At 29.8% G+C, this 20624-nt stretch overlaps 1 protein-coding gene and 1 long non-coding RNA gene across 4 annotated transcripts; one reads left to right on the forward strand and one right to left on the reverse strand.

The window, feature by feature from the left end:
• Nucleotides 1-1976: 1976 nt before the first annotated feature.
• LOC112805968 (uncharacterized) lies at nt 1977-4362 on the forward strand. 3 transcript variants are annotated; one of them, XR_011873539.1, is made up of 4 exons: nt 1977-2263; nt 2748-2810; nt 3084-3287; nt 3545-4362. It is a non-coding gene; the product is annotated as an uncharacterized lncRNA (long non-coding RNA). The 3 variants fall into 3 exon arrangements; XR_011873540.1 differs by having other exon boundaries at nt 1998-2263; nt 3080-3287; XR_011873538.1 differs by having other exon boundaries at nt 1998-2263; nt 3163-3287.
• An 11177-nt stretch (nt 4363-15539) lies between these two features.
• On the reverse strand, nt 15540-18958 carry LOC112697697 (glycosyltransferase BC10). The gene is made up of 2 exons (XM_025750981.3): nt 17600-18958; nt 15540-16406 (listed from the first exon to the last, which is right to left on the reverse strand). The coding sequence occupies exons 1-2, from the start codon at nt 18119-18121 to the stop codon at nt 15768-15770; spliced, it is 1161 nt and encodes a 386-aa protein (XP_025606766.1). The 5' UTR covers nt 18122-18958; the 3' UTR covers nt 15540-15767.
• Between the last annotated feature and the right edge of the window lie 1666 nt (nt 18959-20624).

Raw genomic sequence — 20624 nt, forward strand, 5'->3', positions numbered from 1 at the left:
AAGATGGCAGACGGTTGGGATCCAATTTTGTCTTCTCTGACAGCTACATTATTTCAGCCACTAGTTTATATACGCAATACAAATAACAACTACCAATATTATTTTAGTATACACTCCTATATACTTACCGCAAAAGTTGTGGGTAAAATTATTTTAGTATACACTCCTATATTATTTTAGTATGCACTATATTTTTTATGGACTCTTTTGAAAATTAATGTTTCTATCTTTAGTTCAATTATAGTTGAATTTGGGTGAAGCTTAATTTTCACTCTAGCATTTTGATTCCTTGAACCATTTCTGTGTTGTAAGCTGGACAAGTAATGGTTTTAATCAATGTTTTGAAAATCGGTTCGAATCGGCCGGTCGAACCGGTTGAAAAGTGATCCGCTGCGAAAACGACTCAGACAGATGCCAAAACCGGCATTTTGAAAAACCATATAAGACTGTCGAACCGAACCGGAACCCGGCCGGTTTTTTGAATTTTCGCAAAAAGCCAACAACGGCGCCGCTTGGATTGAAAAAGACTTCATATATGCATTTTTAACAAGGTTCTGAAAACAGATTCAAACCGGACAGTCGAACCGTAAACCGGTGAGCAAGACGGTTCAGTTAGAAACTATAACCACTAAATTAAAAAATCGTTATTGAACCGTCAAACCGGCCAGGCACCGGTCATTCGAACCTATTCGAAACCCGACCGATTTCCAAAAATTCTTCGCCAAGCGGCGCCATTTCGTTCATTGTAGAAATCATGGTTCTAAAAATTAGATCGAACCGACCGGTCGAACCGGTTCAACCGAAAACCGTCACTAAAAACGGTTCAATCCGCTACTAATAACCGCTAAAAAAACCGTTTAAAAACCGTCGAACCAGTCGAGAACCAATCGGTTGGATCGGACCGATAACCACCCACTCGAATAAAACAACGCCGTTTTGTTATTTAAAAAAAAAAAAAACTGAAGCATGCCCAAGTCTTCGTGAGCCTAATAATTATTATTCTCCTTCCTATTATTATTATTATTATTATTATTATTATTATTATTGAAATTACCCGATTAATAATAAAAAAAGTAGATTATTATTGTAATTATTATATTGCCATTGAAATAGTCATATATTTCTAATTTCTCAACCTAATTTTCACAAATTCTAACACAATCTTCATATATTTTTTATTTTTCAACCTAATCTTCACAATTTTAACACAAATACATCTTTATCATGTATTAGGTATGAACTTCTATCTATTTAAATTATTTTTTATGCATTATTTTTGTATCTTTTAGTAGATGTTTGTTTTTCTCTGTTCTTTAAAACGTGAAGAAGGAGACTTGATTTATAGAAACCAATCATAAAATTTTCGTACACCAACTTCATGAACATTAGTCAAAATTATAATAACAACATATATATACATATGTAAATATAGATATATAATTTTACTTTAGATATGTGTCCCATTTTCTGTGATTTGTAAAAGTGAGTCAATATATATAGATGGGTAATGGACGTATCAATACTAACATTGGATTACATACAAGTTTTATTATTGACTAATGATAAGTCTATTTATATTAATATAAAGAGTAAATCAAATAAATATTTAAATTATTGGTCTCTAAAATTTGAAAAAAAAATTATTCTTCGTTATAAATATGTTTATTATATTTTTTTTAATTTTTAAAAACTGTTTTACCAAACACAATTGTAGTGCTTGTGTTTATTAAAAGCTATTTTTAACGTAATTTTACCAAATGCAAGTATTGCCGCTTTTAAAAAGCTGTCTTTTAGCTACTTTCGAAAAATAAGAGTCTTACCAAACCAAACTATAATTATAATGAAGATATGTTCCTAAATTAGTATAATTATTTATTATTCATCAATTTTAGTATATTAAGGATTAGAAAATTAGTAATTTTATGAGATGGACAAAACTAACCCTGTAAAAGATTCTACCTGTTATTATATAATATAAGCTAAACCCTAATTTTCCTACCCGATCGTCACTTTTTCGATAATCAGTTCCAAGGCGGTCTCTGTCTTCCCTCTCGCATCAATCGTCATCAATCGTCGTTCTCTCTCGCATCACAGTCGAAGAAAATTTAAAAATACGAAGAACGCCCTATTATGGAATGCTTCAATGTGGAAAAGATATAGAATCAAAGGGCCACGTTCACCTTACCTGCGATTGAAAAGAGAGAATCGCAATCTCAAAGAACGGATCCGCGACCTCCGGGAAGAGGAAACTGAAAGAGAAGAGGCATAGCCTTGATTTTTAGAACTCTAATTTTCTTTTTCCTTTTTTCTTGTAATTGGATTTTAGAAATTAGGTTCTTGATCAATTATGTAAAAATGTGGATTTTTCTTTGTTGTTTTTCAACAAAAAAGTTAAATAAATAAAAATATAATTCTTTCATCCTTTTCTCTCCCTCTTCTTCAATTTTTGTTCTATTTTTAGTGTGACTGTTTTCAATTTTTGGTCTTCTTCTTCGGTCTTCTTCTTCTTCGTTCCCTCTGTTAGTTTGTTACTCTGTTTTAGTGTGACTGTTTTCTAATTGCTCAATGGCTCGATTGCTCTGTTAGTTTACTGATGGCTCTGTTAGTTTGTTACTCTGGTTTACTAGTTGCTGATGGCTCCTAAATTTTTTTGTTCAAATTTTATTCATTTATTTTTCGGTTTGATGCGATTTTGCTATTTATTCATTATTTATTTAATTTTGCCATTTTTCTGCCCCTATAAACAGTGGCACAAGAAGAGTATGCCAACAATGGAAATGCTACTGGGGATTTAAATTCCGATGATAGAGGTAAGTGGTTTATGTTTCCATGTGATTGTGATGTTAATTTTTTGCATGTGGATACAATACGAATTTGTGGAAATGATTATGGAAAAATGCATAACTGCAATTACTGTAATAGCATGACGCTAATTTAAGTCATTTGAGCATTCTTTTTTGTTTTTGTCCTGGCAGAAAAGAGAAGAGCTTGTTAGTGTGTCTTATTTGGTTTTTTTACTGTATAGAACATTTTAGTGTTTTGGAATGTTTCATAATGTGCTAAATGCTTAATGCTGTAGGCAGATTTTAGTGTTTTGTAGTTGCTGGTTTTGCTGGTTTTGGAATGCTAAATGCTGCTTTTGCTGAAATGTTTTGGGTGAAGCTTTTTTTGTTACTCTGTTTTGGACTTTTGGTCTGTTCCACCGCCTCAGCCCCACCGTCGTGCTCCTTGTCCCGCTCTGTGCTCTGTCTTGAAGCATCTAGTTCGTTCCTTAATTGATTGAGCAGGTAAGTACATTCATCTTCCCCCTTGACTAAGCCTGGTCGAGTTGGATTTTTCACAACGATACTACAATCTCTGCTCTCTTTAGAAGTTTATTTTTTTTTATTTTTTTAACTGTAATTGTTGTTTTAAACTTTTAATTGGTTAGTTAATCTATAAATTTTCATCTTGCTTCTTCAATTGTTGTTATCATTAGTCATTACTGTGATCTAGGATTGTTAATGATCTTGAATATTGATCCTGATATGCTCTGATATGCAAGGGTTCTGAGAATGGTGACACTGTGAACTATGCAACTGTGGTCAGGGAAGTGAAAGTATATTTGAAGAAAGGTGTTGCAGCGAAGGAATTGCAGTCACATATTGCTGCATTTCCTGTATCTGATCAGGAGAAGATGAATGCACTTCTTGAAGGATTATTTGATGGCGTCGAAAAGGCGTTTGGAAAAGAAGCTACCAAGAGGAAGAATCACCTTGCTGCTGCAGTTGCTGGAGATGACGAGGGATCGCAGCTGTGATTGCTCATTGCTGCTGAGGAGTTCTGTTACGAGAAAGGTAGCAATGAGTTGAATGAGGTTGCACTTATTCTGAAAGCCCTCTATGATGTTGATTTGGTGGAGGAAGAGCACGTCGTGCATTGGTATTCAAAGGGACTGAAGGGTGATAAGAAGGACTCTCAGATATGGAAGAATGCTCAACCATTCATTGATTGGCTTCGGAATGCTGAATCAGAATCTGAGGAAGAATGAGAAAAGTTTGTGCTCAGTTATTGAATGGAATTGCCTCAGTTATTGAATTAGTGGAACCGCATATTCAAGGGTTTAATGTGGATTTCAGTGTTTCTTTTAAGTATTTTCGTTTGTTGAATTGGTTTCTCTCTTAGAGATGAATCAGAATCAGAATGCTGTCCATCCAGGAGGGTTAAACTAGTTAGCTATATGTTATAGAACTCTGGTTTTGGTCGTTTCTGCTTCTCCTGTATAATACTTAAGTGGTTCTTGATGTTTTAGATGGCTTGTACTTGCTTCTTAAGCAAAACCATGAGATATAAATGTAACACTGATGTTAGTTTTGCAGTTTATTGTTGCTTCTTAGTCTTAGGCATTGCCATATTTGAAAGGATAAAAATACAAATATGGAGAAGTGAAAGTAGTTGTAAAATGGAGATGCATATTTTTATGGTTTTAGGATTTCAACAAAACTAAACAAAAAGAAGCCATTTTTTTTCGATTGACTAGGTTACAACTTACAACAGAACTTGATATTACAGCAGAAGTAGCATCACCTTGTCCTAGCTGCACACAACCAGTGACACTCCTAAAGTGATGAGAAAGCTTTTATGTGACTTTGATTGGTACCAACTTTGAATAAATGTTGTTGAAATTTGGACTATCTTTTAAATGTGTTTTGGACTTGGTCTCATCATTCTGAAGCTGAGCAACTAAATCCTTGCACATATACCACAAAGGTCATCATGTGTTTCACACCTTAATTATCTCTTAGTATCAGATTGAAAAATGGTTAATTTCCCTAATATAGTTTGCCAAAATGTGTTCTAATTAAGCACATAAAATTAATCCAAGACATATAGGATTATCTCTTAGTATGACAAACATAAATGATTATCTGTACAAAACTCTTCTACAAAGACAGAAAATTAAATTGTTAAAATATAGAATAAATGACACTCCATTACGAGCCACATATGTTGGTGAGTGCTTAATAACTTAAATCTAGAAAGAAAAAAAAGTGTCAAATTTTTGCAACTAAAAAAGTTTCGCGTGTAATATTATCTAGTATAAACAAAAATACAAAAATACTTGCGATGTTCTCTCTATGCTAAATCCTAATATTTGGGCCATTGGAAAATTGAAAGTTGTAGCAAAGCTGACCTCAAATTGCTTTCTTCAAACTTCAAAGCGAAGTAACCAAGTTGTTTTCAATTAGAAAAGAAACTCTTCACAAAAGTTGCTAAAAGAATAATAGAATATATTTTTTAAACAATCTTATAATCACCTTTCTTTCTTGTTGCATGTCACACAATAAAGTGATCTTTTTTTTTGTAAAGTATAGATGAATAATTCTTAACTAACCAACTTTAAACAACTGTCATTAATAAATATTAATTTTATATTTTTATAACAATTTGAAAAATTAGAATTATCAATTAAAGACAAATTGGCTAGTTGGGTGTTAGTTATTTAGCAAAATTTTTTTTTTTTTTTTTTGCACACGGTATCTCCAATCCGACTTGTTCACTTTGCGGACAGGAGAAGTATTAATTCATTTTTTTTGGAATAACATACACAATAAAGACGTGGAATAATTTTAGGGACACATTCTTAAGCACTTATTCTACTTCTTGTGGTTTCCGTTTTCAATTAAATAATCCCTTGTGTAATGAAGCTATGTAACAATGCTCCTGAACAAATTCTTAAAAATAGAAGGAATTGGAGGTAATTTTAGTTATGAAATGCAAACCTGAATTTACCTAAATTACAAAAGACTTTTTTTAATTGTTATGCACATGTTGAGGGAATGAGGGACCATGTTTCAAATAAGATTAGTGTCGAATTTCACAAACAAAAACAATACCAACTTTTTGGACAAAAATCATAAAGGTCATTAGATTATACAAAATCATAAAAGCATGGAATTCACTTATTTGTTCTCAAGGTTGGTTAGACACAAACTCTAATTGTGTAATAATTTATTTTGAGTTTTTTTTTAACCAAAGATAGAGAGATTCGAACCCGTGACATTTTAAGTGAATATGGAGAGATTATACCATTTTTAAACTATAGCTAATTATACATTACACATTAGTAAAATTATCCAAAATACATTAATTTAATTGAATAATTGCATAAAATTTTTGTAGTATTAGTGTATTAAAATTAAATTAAATTGTCTAATATTTTTCTTTTACTACCCATAAGAATATGAAATATAACCGAACTTAAACATCGAAAAACAATGTTAATATATATTTTCATAAGTAGAAAAATATTATTTGTAGTGTATATTTGAGAAAAATTGGTATAATTTATTATTATTTATTTATTCATTCATTCATATTTGTGGTGTTTTTCTATGTAATATAAGGCTTACGTGGAAAATGACATGGTGTGCTTAGTGACTCCACAATCACAGTGGCAATGCAAGTGGCGTCCACAAAGGGGTCTAAATGACCACATCAATGTTTACTTTACTATTTCTTAGTCAAGCAAGAAAATTGAGGACCAAATGACACTTAATTGACAATATTTGTTCTTCAATTTACGGAACCCGGCACGTACGCAATTTGCCCCATAGAAAAAGGTAAGGACGCAATTTGAAAGCACCTTTATCTTTTGATAAGGCATCATAAGAAAGCAGCCGCTAATTCATGTTCTGTTCTGTTCTTTGTGCGTCATTACGTGTAACTACACCATTTTCAGTTTTCAATAAAATAAAGGAGTTTACTTTTCAGCTGTGCGCACTTGTGTTTTTGCGAATGGCCACCACCCAGCTTATTACTCATTAATTTTTTTTAAGTAATGAGACGTAAATTCTTAAATCTCTTCAATCGAAAGCCAAGTAGCCAAGTAGCAGGCTTAGTTCATTCTGTTTGTTGACCTTAGCTATTTAGTTGTACACTTATACTAAAAATTAAATTTTACATACTCAAATTTAAATTCTTGAACTTCTAAAATATTCATGCTCTGTTATTATATTATGCTAACACGTAACAAAATTTTCATTCACCGTGGCAAACTCTGCGTTAATATTAGCAGCACCAAGGCTATTAAGTTTATGTCACTTTCACTTTCATTCTGTTGTTTGCTAAATAAATTGAACTAGTAATTTATACGAAAACGATGATACGTATAATACAATAATCAATTAAGCATACTAAACTTTAGCTTGCCATTGTCGTATTAAACTTTAAATCAATTTATTTATTTCTATAGTGTCACCGGTTTTCCAATAGATTTTGTAATTTATTTATAATTAAATTTCTATAGTTCAATTACATAATACTAAGAAATAATTCAATAAAAAAATTTAACGAAGTAGAACCAGTTGCTTTTGTAGCTAGCTACACACAGTGAGTGAGAGTAGAGCACTAGAGCTACCTCAAAACTACATTTGAATCGGGGAGAAAAGAGGCACAAATTTGAATACAAAATAGCAGCTCAATTATATACTAAAAACAATCGTCACAATCATACTACTACTACTCGAAATTCAAATCATAAATCATCACAGATCCATAGACTTTAACATAGCATTAATCTCTACACAGATATATGTATAGAAATGAGAGAGAGAGAGAGAGAGTCAGAAAAAGAAAAAAATATATATTATATAGATATGTCTATATACTACTATAGTCACTCATCAAACTCTACTATGAATCCACACCGGTAAATAGCAGAAGAAAATCCATGGAACCTCGCCAGACTCGCGTGCTCAGATCCTGAGACCAGATCCGAAGGCGAGAGCAGCGACGGCGGCGACAAAAACGGCGGCGAAAGACGGTGAGACGGCGGTAGCCGGAGAAGCAGGGCTCGGAGCAGGAGCTTCGGCGGCGGAAGCGACGGAAACCACGGCGGCGATGACAAGCATCGACAATGCGGTGAGAATCATTGCTTTAGAGAAAGCCATTGGTGCTTCTTCTTGCTGCTGTATTTGTTAAAGGAGTAGGGTTTGAGATTTTGCGGGGAATGACGGAAAGATTCTAGAGGAACGGGGGGTTTATATAGAAGGGGAGCGGGAAGAAGTTACGGGCAGCTCGGGTAGGTGCCCGAATTACAGGCTGGTGATAGGGTAGTTTTGCCAGCTGGATCTGGTTCTGTTGTATCTTCAACCGAATCAAGTTTCACATGGCTCCTCCTTAACAGCAATCATCAACGACGTCGTTGCAAATTAACTACCATTTTCGCGCGCTTCATCTCACGCGCCTTTTCTTAACCACCAGTTAAGTTTTTTTCTTATTTTTTTACTTAACAGAATTTTTTATATATTTTTTTCAACAATTTATTCATACACTATTTAGCATTAATATATTTATATATAAATAGAGGTATAATTTAATTTATTTTCAATATGTATTTATATTCTAATATGTATTTTATACTAATAATTTATTTTAATAGCTAATTTTAGTACGGTATAATCCATTTTTTGGTTTCTTATGTACTTTCATTTTCACATATCAATAACTAATTTATGATTTTATTTAAAAATTTGTTGTTAGCCAATAAATTATTCTATACACAAAATAGGATTTGAACTTTCACATTTTTTTTAAACAACTAATGAATTAACTATTAGACCAACTAAATTGTTGGGAGTAGATCCTCTGTGAAAAAAATTGGATGCTATCCAATATCTGATCTCACCCTTCATTATTCTCTCTCCTATTTATTTTTGGCCCCACTTATAGAATTAAAAGTGAGAGATTACATTTTATTTCTCAAGTGTTAAAAAAATTAGAAAATCTATTTCCCTAAATTGTTATATTTGATTTTACAAAAATTTTATTTATATATTAAAATCAATCATTGTGTATTTGTTTAATTTTTTTAATGTATATTTTGTATTCTAATATATATTTTATATTTATACATAATTAATTTTGATGACTAATTTTAATGTTTACGTAACATAATTGTTATACTAATATAAGTAAATAAGTGATTTTTATTTAATTATTTTATATTGGTATAAAAATAAAAAATAAAATTGTTTAGAAGTAGTCTTTTGATAGTGGTAAAAGTACTCCAAAATACAAATATGTTTATACCTAATTATAATTATATTTGCTGAATCTAAATATTTTTAATATAGTCTATTGATATGAATGATAAATACTTTTTCTTGCTTATTTGCTAAGCTGTACTTTTAAGACACTGATTAAGAAATTGGTTTGTTAATCAATTACGAAGACTTAGCAAGGTTATTTCCATTGTAATCATAGAAGAAGACACAGAGTTCATAACGCATTTGGACTCTTGTGCATGTGCTTAACATTAATGCATTGACAAATACATATTTGATTTTTTCGTGTCTAAATAGATATTTGATTTAAAATAAGATCTAGCATGGCACAAAAGAGAAATTAATTTTAACTACAAAAGGTTGTAATTAATTTGATAGCCACAAAATCAGGTAACTTGAACAAATATTCTTAATAAAATACCTCTTATTAACAAAAACTAACTATCCGTAATTTAGTTATTACTTATTAGGGGGTGAATAGAATAGAGACCAGTGAGGAGGGTAGAAAGTAGGAGCAGAAAGTAAAGACGTAGAGAATATTTTATGAGGTGTTATGATGCTAATTAAGGATTATTAATGAATTAAGTAATGAATAATGAGTAATGAGCAATGTTGGGACCATGGAATTCATGGTCCTTGGCAAACACCAATATTATTGCAACAAGTGGCACTTTCTCTCTAAGATTTTTATTTTGTGTCTTTCTTTCCAGAACCTTCTCTTTTGTATCTGTAGTTTGTAAAATTAGTATTCTCTTTTCAATATATTGTAATTCATATTGAGATTTTAGGGCACAAATTAAAAATAATAAAAATATAGATGTATACTTATTTGAGTTGAAAGTTATCGGAAACAATAAAAAAGAAATGTTAACGGCGTCACAAATAGAAATTTTTACGAAAAAATATCATTTTTATTTTTTTAGTTTGAATTTATTGAATGTATTGACAATAAAAAATATTATGTGTATATAAAAAATCAATCATTAAATTAGTTAATATATATTTGTGTATAAAGATATATATAATTTAATTTATTTTTAATATATTTTATATTTTAATTTATATTTTATATTAATAATTTATTTTAATAATTAATTTTAGTTTATACTTGAGTTACAATGCATTAAAATAATCAAATGTTTTATTTTAACTATGTATAACTAAATCCTTTTATGTGAGACGGTTTTACTTAATTTTATAGGATACAGTATATTCACTCTTTCTCACATTTAGATTTAAATTGGTATTTCAAATAAACACAACTTTAACTATACCAACATCAGTTTTACAAATTATTGTGTTTTAACTAATTAATTTATTTATATGTGGATCAAAATTACAAGTATTTTCTAATTAGTATAATATCACGTTAGCGATTTATTTTCAACTAATATAATATAATAGTTAGTTTAGTTGTTAGTTCACTAATCTGTTTAAGTGTCGAAAATTTGAATCCCGTTTTATATATGCAACAACCCATTAGTTCAACGACAAACTCTAAATAGAGTTTAGATCCGCGACAGATTAATCTTTGACTTATTAGATTAGAAAATACCGTAAAAAATATATATAATATACAATATACAATATATTTCAAAATTATATATATATATATATTTGTATGTAGGGCTGAAAGTGAGTCGAGCTAAAACTCGGTTCACGAAAATTAAGCTTAACTTACGGCTCGACTCATTAACAATCGAGTCTATTTCGTAAACTCAAGTTTAGCTCAACGAAATCTCACAATCTTGCTCGAATTCACAAACTGACTCAAATAATAGAAACATAATCTATAATTTTATATATCAATAAATTATAACTTATATATATACACATTAAAAAATATTAAAAAAGATAAATTTTATATATTATCTTTTTATCGATTATAAATTTTTTATTCATGTCTTACATCAAAATTATATATAAAAAATGACTATAAAACTTTAAATAATTAAAAATATTAATATATATGTAAAATTATATATTACTATTTTATATATATATATATATATATTAAATTACTAATATGCATATCTTATATGTATTTAATCTATATTTTTAATATTAAATATATAATCGAACCAATTTACGAGCTAGTGAGCTGAGCTTATCCAAACTCAAGTCGGCTCATTTAATTTATGAGCTCAATTCCAAGCTCAAACTTAGCTCACCAGCTCACCATAAGTTCAGCTTATCGAGCTATTAATGAGTCGAGTTCGAATTGGCTCATGAATTAGCTTGATTCATTTCCAGTCCTATTGGTATGTTCAAATAATCCTTGTTTAATTTTGATTTTTTTTATTTTTTGGGTCAAGTTGTTTAATTTTGATTAGGACACGTTTAATTATAAGTTGGGTCATTAGTCAACGGGCCTGGCATCCAAGCCTAGGATGCGACAAAAGTCAAAATAGAGAATAACTACACCCTTGATTTTGATCTTCTTCTAAATAGTATTAACAAAAACATTGATTCCACCTGAAGTTACCCTATTGGCTAATTACATCAATGATGTTGAACAATGACATCAATTTCTATCTTCACTGATTAAGTTTCTGAAAACCACAATTCAGATTGATTAACACCTTTTTTTTGGTTCTTGAAGAATTGTCAACACAATTCAAAGATTATCTTAGCTAACTTACTTTAAGAATTTTCAAGAAAAATAATAAAATTTTTAGCTTAGTATATCTGTCATTTTTATTTAATATTTGCTAAATATTCTTTATTTATATCCTCTGATCTACATAGTATTAAGTACAATATATATGCACAAAGTATTTATTTCATAACCTAGTTATTAAATAAGTCTAATTTGATAAATAGTTATGTAATGAGTTCTTCATTTTTGGTTTCTAACTCTTCAAATGATCAAAAGACGAATATTATGAATGAAAAAAATGAAGAACTCATTACAAAATACTGTGTATAAAATACGAGCCAAATATTGAAAAACTTGGTCCACGCAATTAAATTGTTTAAATTTATTTGAATGAGAAGTACTATACGAAACAAAAAGAAAAGTTTTAGAATCCTACAGATATATAAAATAAATTAAATATAAATAGATAAATAAATAAACAAAACAAAACAAAACAAGAGCAATAAGAGAGAGGGGGAGGTAGGGAGGGATGGAGAGAGAGAGGTATTTTAGGAGTGGAAAAAGGTTAGATCATCTGTTAGGGAGGAAATCTGTAATAAAATAGGCACAAATTTTTGTAAAAATTTTAATATATGAATATGTTAAATTTAAATTCATTAATTAGTTTTATTGGCCTGTTAGATTTGTTTGGATCTGTTAAAACATAATTAAATATATAACTAATTTTTTTATTATTAACAAAATTATAAGATATTTTAAATTTATTATATTTTATTATAAATATTTTGTGTATATTTTAAATATTTTAAAAGTTAAAAATTCTTATAAATATTAAATATAATATATTATATATAAATTTTTTTATTAAAAAATATTTTTAAATAATATTTTTATTTTTATAAAAAATTAATAAATCTTTTAACAAACTTTAGACCAGACCAGATTAAATAACAAATCAGGCTTAATATTTTAAAAAGAGTTTATAGCAGATTGCATTATTGCAACCCAGGTCCATATCAATTAATTACATTATAGACATGTTAAGAGCAAAATCTGCCAGACTTTACCTAATTCCACCCATATCTACACATTTCTTTTAATAAATTTGGTTGAGACTATATTTAAGTTTTTTTTTTCTCCGAATAAATAATGAACCCATATTAAAATGGAATAGTGAATAATAATGGATTATCAAATTTGGTTGGCATGAGTAGTTGACCAAAGAAGGGTAGGTCTATGAACCATTCTCCACGGATCAAAATTGTCTTTCTGAAAATGGTTAAAAACTTAAAAATGTTCAATATACACATATCCACCTTTAATTAATCTTGTTAATATTCTCATCATATTTTAAGGTCAAAGACAAAGCCCATAGGCCTATGGCGTATATATATGGTTACTTTTGCTTCAAATCAATTTTCTTAAAATAAGGGTTTTTTATTTTTTCCCTTTAAGGAAGATGAATGAAAATTACCATATAATTTATTAAGCTAGTTCCTAAAATTTTATAGAAAATTTATGTATATATGAAAAATCAGTCACTAAAAATATTATTAAATGTATATTTTATATTTTGATATATATTATATATAATAACTAATTTAATAATTGTTTTTTTATATAAGTAAAATAATTGAAACCTTTTATTCTACACATACATTTTCCTTGTAATCACAATGAAAAGTAATAGTCCTCATATATAACCTTTGAATCCATATGCTACAAAGTTTGCATAGCAATTTTTAACGGAAATAAATTGGTGGTCATGCATTCAAGAACTATTGTATTGTATAGTTCTACTAATTGCTAAGTTGAATCATTCATCAATCAGCATAGTAAGAAAATAGTGCTATCGCAAAATAAGACCAAAGAAAAATTCAACTAACTTCTAATAAGAACGGGGTTTCCAATGAAATTGCAAATTCAAGGTTATGTCTATCAATGAGTCCAAAGGAACATAATTGACTTTGTTTTAGAAATTATCGGAAGCCAAGAGAAAAAAAAACAAAAGAAATTTTGAAATGTTCTAAATTATATTATTGATTTGATTTCAATGCACCATTAGTGCATGTAACAATAAACGTTAGCATAGATCCAAAGAGGTATTCCCATAAAGAATACTAATTAAAAAAATGATAATGCTAAGGAGACAAAAAAAAGTCAAAATTTATATTATTTAATAATTATTAATTATTATAATAATTAATAAATATCAAATAAAGTAAATTTGAGCTATTTTTAATTATTTTTTTCTTGTTAACAAATATTTTTGTTAGAAAAATATAGCTAACTACACTAAACAGATTAATCTCTTTCTCTGATAATTCACAAAGAGGAAGAAAGAAACTCTTTAAGCTCTTTGAAATAGGGGAAATTGTTCAATTCAACTTGTTCTAATGGACATGGCTAATAGTCAGGTTATTGAAATCAGAAAAATCTGTCACATTAATGAATTGATAAATAAATAAATAATTAATTAAGCAAAATAATAAAAATTCTCTTTTTTAGTCCTTTTTTTTATTTCGGGATTTTATAAAAAAAAAATCAAACTTATATTTTTATTTCATGTTTACATTTTTTTTTACGTAAGTTTTAAAAACTAAAAATACTAAAAAAAAATAAAAATAAAAACGCAAACTAATGACATCCTTAATTGCATCCAATATTGTTGGCTAGATTTCTGCAACAATGTTATTGTTAGGTGTCTCATCAATTTGAGCATAAATCTACCAACATATTGATAAGCTTATTAATTAGAGGACACGCAAGAATATTTTTAAGATAATATATCATTACTCTTTCATTATTATGAATCTATAAATTTGGCCAAAGTTTTTTTTTTTTTTTAACATATACAGGACTAAGTTCATAATGTTAGCTTAGATGGGTCAACTTGAAATAAATTAAGATGGTTGAACTCCTAGTTTTTTTATTTTTATTTTTAATGTTCTATGATACCTTCAAATCTTTGAAGACTTGTTTGATATCACAAGTATTCAAATGCACTATTTATTTTTCTTAGGTCTAAATTGATATTCTAGCCTTATTATCACAAGTTTATTTTATAGCCAAAGTAGTTCTAGAAAATGTAACATTTCAAAATTCTACTCATATTTTTGAGATGTTCTAAAATTAATTTTCCAAGTAAAAAGAAAGAAACAAAAACTAGATAGAGATAGATGAGTATATGGTATTCAGTGTCCTTGCTATCCATTTTCTCTTGGCCATTCTTCTTCCTTTCAATTTTTTTCTTGGATGTTTATATCACAGTGTGGTTTCTTCATAAAAATATTATCTGCACCTTTTAGTTTCTTATTCAAAAATACTCTGAGTTAATAAAAAAATCCACAAAACCAGTCATTTTATTATATATATATATATTTACATGTGTTGTTTCGTACATTTTTAATGTATATTTTATATTTTAACATATATTTTATACGTGTAATAATTGATAACTGAAATTTTTTTTATATAGAATAAATTACTATTTGTACCCATCAAAGATATAGATACCGACAAATGTACCCATATAAAAATAAAACAATAATTGTAACCACTTGTACCAAGAGTACCCAGACGTTGGTTACATAATTGGATGGAAGCCATCTTCTGTAGTTACAATTGTCGTTTTATTTTTATATGGATACATTTGTCAGCGTCTGTATCTTTTATAGATATAAATGGTAATTTATTCTTTTTATATATGTAATATGATGATTTTTTGTTTGGTCCTTTTTGTTGAAGTAGGATGCTTCTAGAACATATAAAAAGCCTTGGAAGCTACTATTAATTCCCTTAATTTTTTTTTTAAATTACAAAGTGGTTGAGTGTCATAGAGGCTACATTTCAAGAGATTAGTGTATGTAAAGAGTTGCAAATTCACAAACAAATTATGAAGATCAAGATTCAATCATTATGTAAATTTTTAAGGACAATGGCTAATCATATACTTTGTACATCAAAAAATGTCTAAAATGGTGAACAAGAAACCCACCAATCACCATAGCCATATGATTTACTAAGCTATAAGCTAAGCTTCAAAAGACTTTATATTATTATTATTATTCTACATGTATATCTTTCCTATAGTTTCAGTTGAAAGTGAAAAATATCAAGTGTTAGAAGCCTAAGACCCTTGAATCCATATCCAACAAAGGTTTCAAAGAACTAGGAGAAAATTTTCTTGCAAAAAGAACACAAACTGTGGAGTTCCTTTCATTGTATTTGCAATGATGACGACTGCGAATTCTAACGATAAACTCTTCTCTGATGTCTGATTTTCCAAAACTAGCCGGGTGCGCGCCACCCCGGGACCAGTCCACCCAGGTTAAGCTCCGATTAGCCAATGCATTCCCTGCTTCAATGCTCAGCATGGTTGGAAAATAGTGCTCATCAACATAACAAGCTGGTCTACAATACTTTTCGAAAATCGGATAATATCTCGTGTCTTCAACAATGCTGGTGGCAATCTTTCGATTCACTTCAAACCATTGAGAGCCTTTACGCCACTGTGTTATGTTCACAAGAGGGGCCATTTCATTCCGGTAGCGTCCCCTTCCATAAGGTCCAGGATCATCAAACACACTCATGAAGCTGTGCTTGGATTCCATGATATAATTGTAGACGAAACTGAAATTGTAGAGAGGAATGCATGATTCGGATAGAAGAACAAACCGCTCATTGTAGATGTCAAGCAATGCATTGGCAAGTAGTCTTCTTTCGGCGTCACACATGCTCATCCTTCCCCACTCAGCAACCTGCAGGAGAAAAGAGAAATTCATGTATTTTCAATATTCGAACGAGTTTAAGCACGAAAGCGACACAGGAATAACCTCAACTCTGAAATGCAGCCAAGTCTCCAGTTTATCAGGCATAATCATTTCTTTTGTAAGGGTGTGTTTGGCCGGAGGTAAAGAAGGGGGCGAAAACTTTTCATGAATGATTCGAATGTGTAAAATAACTAAAATTACACATAAAGCTCGTCCATGAAAATTTCAATCCGATTTTTTCCCTCCTGGCCAAACATACACTAAGAATGATCCTTATAATATGGCTGAGCACAAATTATGTAAATTCACACAACCTTAATCTATGGTTAAAAACCTTAGGAAAACTGATTGATGCAACCACTTCCTAAAGAGAGCACAAATCATGATTACCAATTTGCTAAACTAATCCATAGTTCGTAGTCTTAGATTCAGGGGAACATTTATCCATAATTAATCAAATACAGAAACTCTTCAACCTTGTTGGAGAGACAAAGAACCAACCTCATACTTTTGACTAAAGGTTTGCGTCGTTTAGACAGCTGATCTATAATGGTATTAGAATTTTTATAGCTTCGATTGGAGTATGATCATAAACTAGATTTTAGCATATGATCAAGTAAGCTTAGATAATGTCCATGTTTCGAGCCCAAAGTACTACAGAATCAATCTTGTTCTTATTATCTTATACATAGCAACTTAAACTCTAAAACCATTTGTCCTTAAAAACTCCTCATTAAGAATATGCATCAGAAGAATCTAACACATGTCTATCTTAATCATGGCAACAAATATCTCTTATAAGAACTACGAAACGAAACAGAGAATAAGTAATTGCAGATTACAGCCACACCTCCCCTCAAACTCATCTTCCAGACTAATCACTAATAATTTTGAAGAAGAAAAAAATTGCTGCATTTTCATCAAGAAACTGCTGATTTTTGTTACTCAACTCTGTTGCACCTAAATCTACAACATAGCGAAAACGAAAAGCAAAACAGTACTAACACCAGAAGCCAGGATTATGAAAACACTAAATTCTCTTCAAGCATGTAATTGATGAACAAACAATCTAAACAACTAAACTGGTATCAATTAAGGATTAAGGGATAAATTAAGTAATCCACAAATGAAATTTAAATCAACAAACTATGTGTACCATAAGAGGATCAATATCAGCATACCTTGCTAGGGATTTGCCTGTTATAAAAAACAGAAGAACGACTGAACTGAGGCTGAAACGATGGCAGCGAATGGACATATATCGAATAAAGCCTCTCATTTCCTTTGAAAAACCTCTCCCAAAGAGGTGCTAATGGCAATGGTCCCTTGGTAAGGAACATAAATGCAACCTTAGGAACCCTTTTAAAAGGGTAATCCTTGATCCTAGAACCAAATGAAGCTCTCCAAAGCAATTCTTTGTCACTCATATTGTGGATTGGATTTGAATTAGGCCGAATCCAATCTTCCAAGTCTAACAACCTATCCTGTTCCCCACGACATGGCTGAAAACTAGATTTCATCACTGTTGTTGTGACAACACTCTCAATCCCAAAATGCTTGAGTGTATATATGCTAATAACTGAGAAAACAGCACAGATTGTAACAAACAAAATAAGCACCCTCAACAACGTTATAGGTAACCCTTTTACTTGGTTTGTTGTTCTCTCTTTCCCTTCTTCAAGAACCATAGCCCTAGATTCCATCTTTCCCAATAGGCAAAACAAAACCACTAAAAATCTAACATTTCAATTACAGAACTCTTCTTCTCTTGTAATGAAGTCAACTCTGAACACAGCATCATCACTGAATATAAATAAAGGCATCAAAATGAAGGGGAGAAAAAAAATCTATGATATGGTTGTTATTTTCAAAGCATGAATTGAAAGGTTATGGCACAGCAATAATCACCATGAGCTATAATAAAACCGCTATAGATCTATCTAATAGGGGGTACCAATACCATAGACTGCGCCAAAAATCAAGCCTTGAACATGTGATGTAGTGAAGAGTGAAGATCATCAATATGGGCACATGGGTAGTTATAAAAACATGAACTTTATCAATGATTGAAGGCAAAATTGGGGATTTTTACTATTTTATTACTGATTGTATAATTGGGATCAAACAGAATTAAAGGGGTTATGCAGAAAACTAGAAACTGAAATTAAAAAGGACTTTGAAATAAGAAGAAGCAGTAGTGGCGCGAGTAACTAACAATGATGTAAAGCAATCTATGCATATCTATGATGAATGGCATTTGTGTTTGGTATGCACAGAAACAGAGTCAAAGGTTGTTGGGTATGAAGCATGAAGAGGAGTGTGTTATTTTGGAGTTTGGCACAAATGAATGAAATGTGTCACGTTGTTATTTGTCAAACCCAAATGGCCAACCTTCATTAAAGTCAGACACTGTACTTTTCACATTCCATTTTTCATCTTAGATGGCTGCCGTATAATGTGGGATTCTTAGAGCATGAAAATTCCTAGAAATTTTAAATGCTTATTATATTTATTGAATTAAATCCCTTTGAGGCTTTGAATGTGAATTAATTCTAGAAGGATGCTAATTCGAACGGTCTTAAAAGACGAGATAATAAAATAAAATAAAATAGGAGTATAAATTGGTTTAACCCTTTCGATTAGGCTAAGTCGATAGTCTGACCACCATTTAAATTAAATATTTAGTTGTAAAATGGTTGTTACAATTTCGAAACATATATATACTTCTTTTAATGCTAAAATTACTAATTATATTATTCTAGCTATACCTTTTAATTAGTTGTAATTTCACATATTGTTAGCATTTTGTCGCTGAATGATAATACTACATATGATAAAAATGTGTTAAGAAACGTACTCATTATTAAATAAGTTAGCATAATATACCTCTTGTTTTTGAAAAGTTAGGAGATTAATTGAATTAGTGATTGATAGATTAGCCAGAACCAACGAAAAAGTTAGCACGGGTTAGGGGAAACTTAATTTGTCCAAAGTGAGTCTTCAAGTAATATCATAACTCTATGAATCAAATTAGTTTTCATAAAAAGTGAAATTCTTAATGGCTTAATGCAAAATACACCAACTTTTCCTTATTTAAGTGTGAATAGTGTTCTTTATTTTACCAAGGCAAAGACAAACATGCTTGACTGCAGAAGCTGCCGTGGCCCATGGCAACAATTCCATTATTGTTGGCTGCTGTCTATGTCAATTCTTCTTTCCCCCAGTTTGGAGTGGGGTGTGGGGACGCTATAAAACACAAGGGTTTGGCTCCGGATATTATTACGAAGAAAAAATATAAATAACTAACAACATTTTTGAACTATGTGAATTAATATGGTTAAAAAAATAAATTAATTTTAAATTTAATTAATAACATTAAATTAGAGCATAGTATATTTTTATTTGATTAGTAATTGTTCATATTGTTCAAGATGCTCATTGTTTACCTAACACAAAAACATATAGAATTTAATTTTTTTAATGCATTTATTATATATATTTGGTGAAAAAAATAGATAATATATTTAATATATATAACAAAATATATGTTAGCAAAACTCTAAATCAAATCGATTTTGGCAGTTTACTAATCATTTTTTAATTAAAAAAACTAGAGATGTATTATTCACAACTAATATTAGTTTAACCTAAAACCACAAAAAACATTTAAATAAAGAATGCAGCATCTTACTACAAAAACACAAGTGAATAATTATATTGAGCGCGTTATTTCACTTAAAATAAAAAAGACTTCTACCAAAAAACATGAGAGCGTTAAAACCTAGAAATCAAACAGAGTTAAATTTATTTTAATTTTTATTATCGTTTTAATATCATCAAATTAATTAGTATTTTTCACTCTACCGTCATCTTATTCTTCTGGATTTTTTGAAATGATATATCAGTCAGACTTATCCTCCAAAGTGAATATCAATTAAAAATGTTAAAAGCATTGAAATTGATTTGTTAATATTTTCAAAATTTATTCCAGCAATATAAAGCTATAAAAAAAAGATGTGGAGTATTAGAAACAGGAAAAAGGGAAAGTGGGAGATAATGGAAAAATTCAGAATAGAATACCTAGTTTGTGAATATTAGAAGATAGCAAGACAATAATGAGATCTTCAGATGGAAATATAGAATAAGCATACAATACACTTGGGAGCCATTCAAAGATTTTTATTCATGAAAACAGAAAACGCACCA

Source organism: Arachis hypogaea, chromosome 16 (assembly GCF_003086295.3).
Source record: "Arachis hypogaea cultivar Tifrunner chromosome 16, arahy.Tifrunner.gnm2.J5K5, whole genome shotgun sequence".
NCBI lineage: Eukaryota > Viridiplantae > Streptophyta > Magnoliopsida > Fabales > Fabaceae > Arachis > Arachis hypogaea.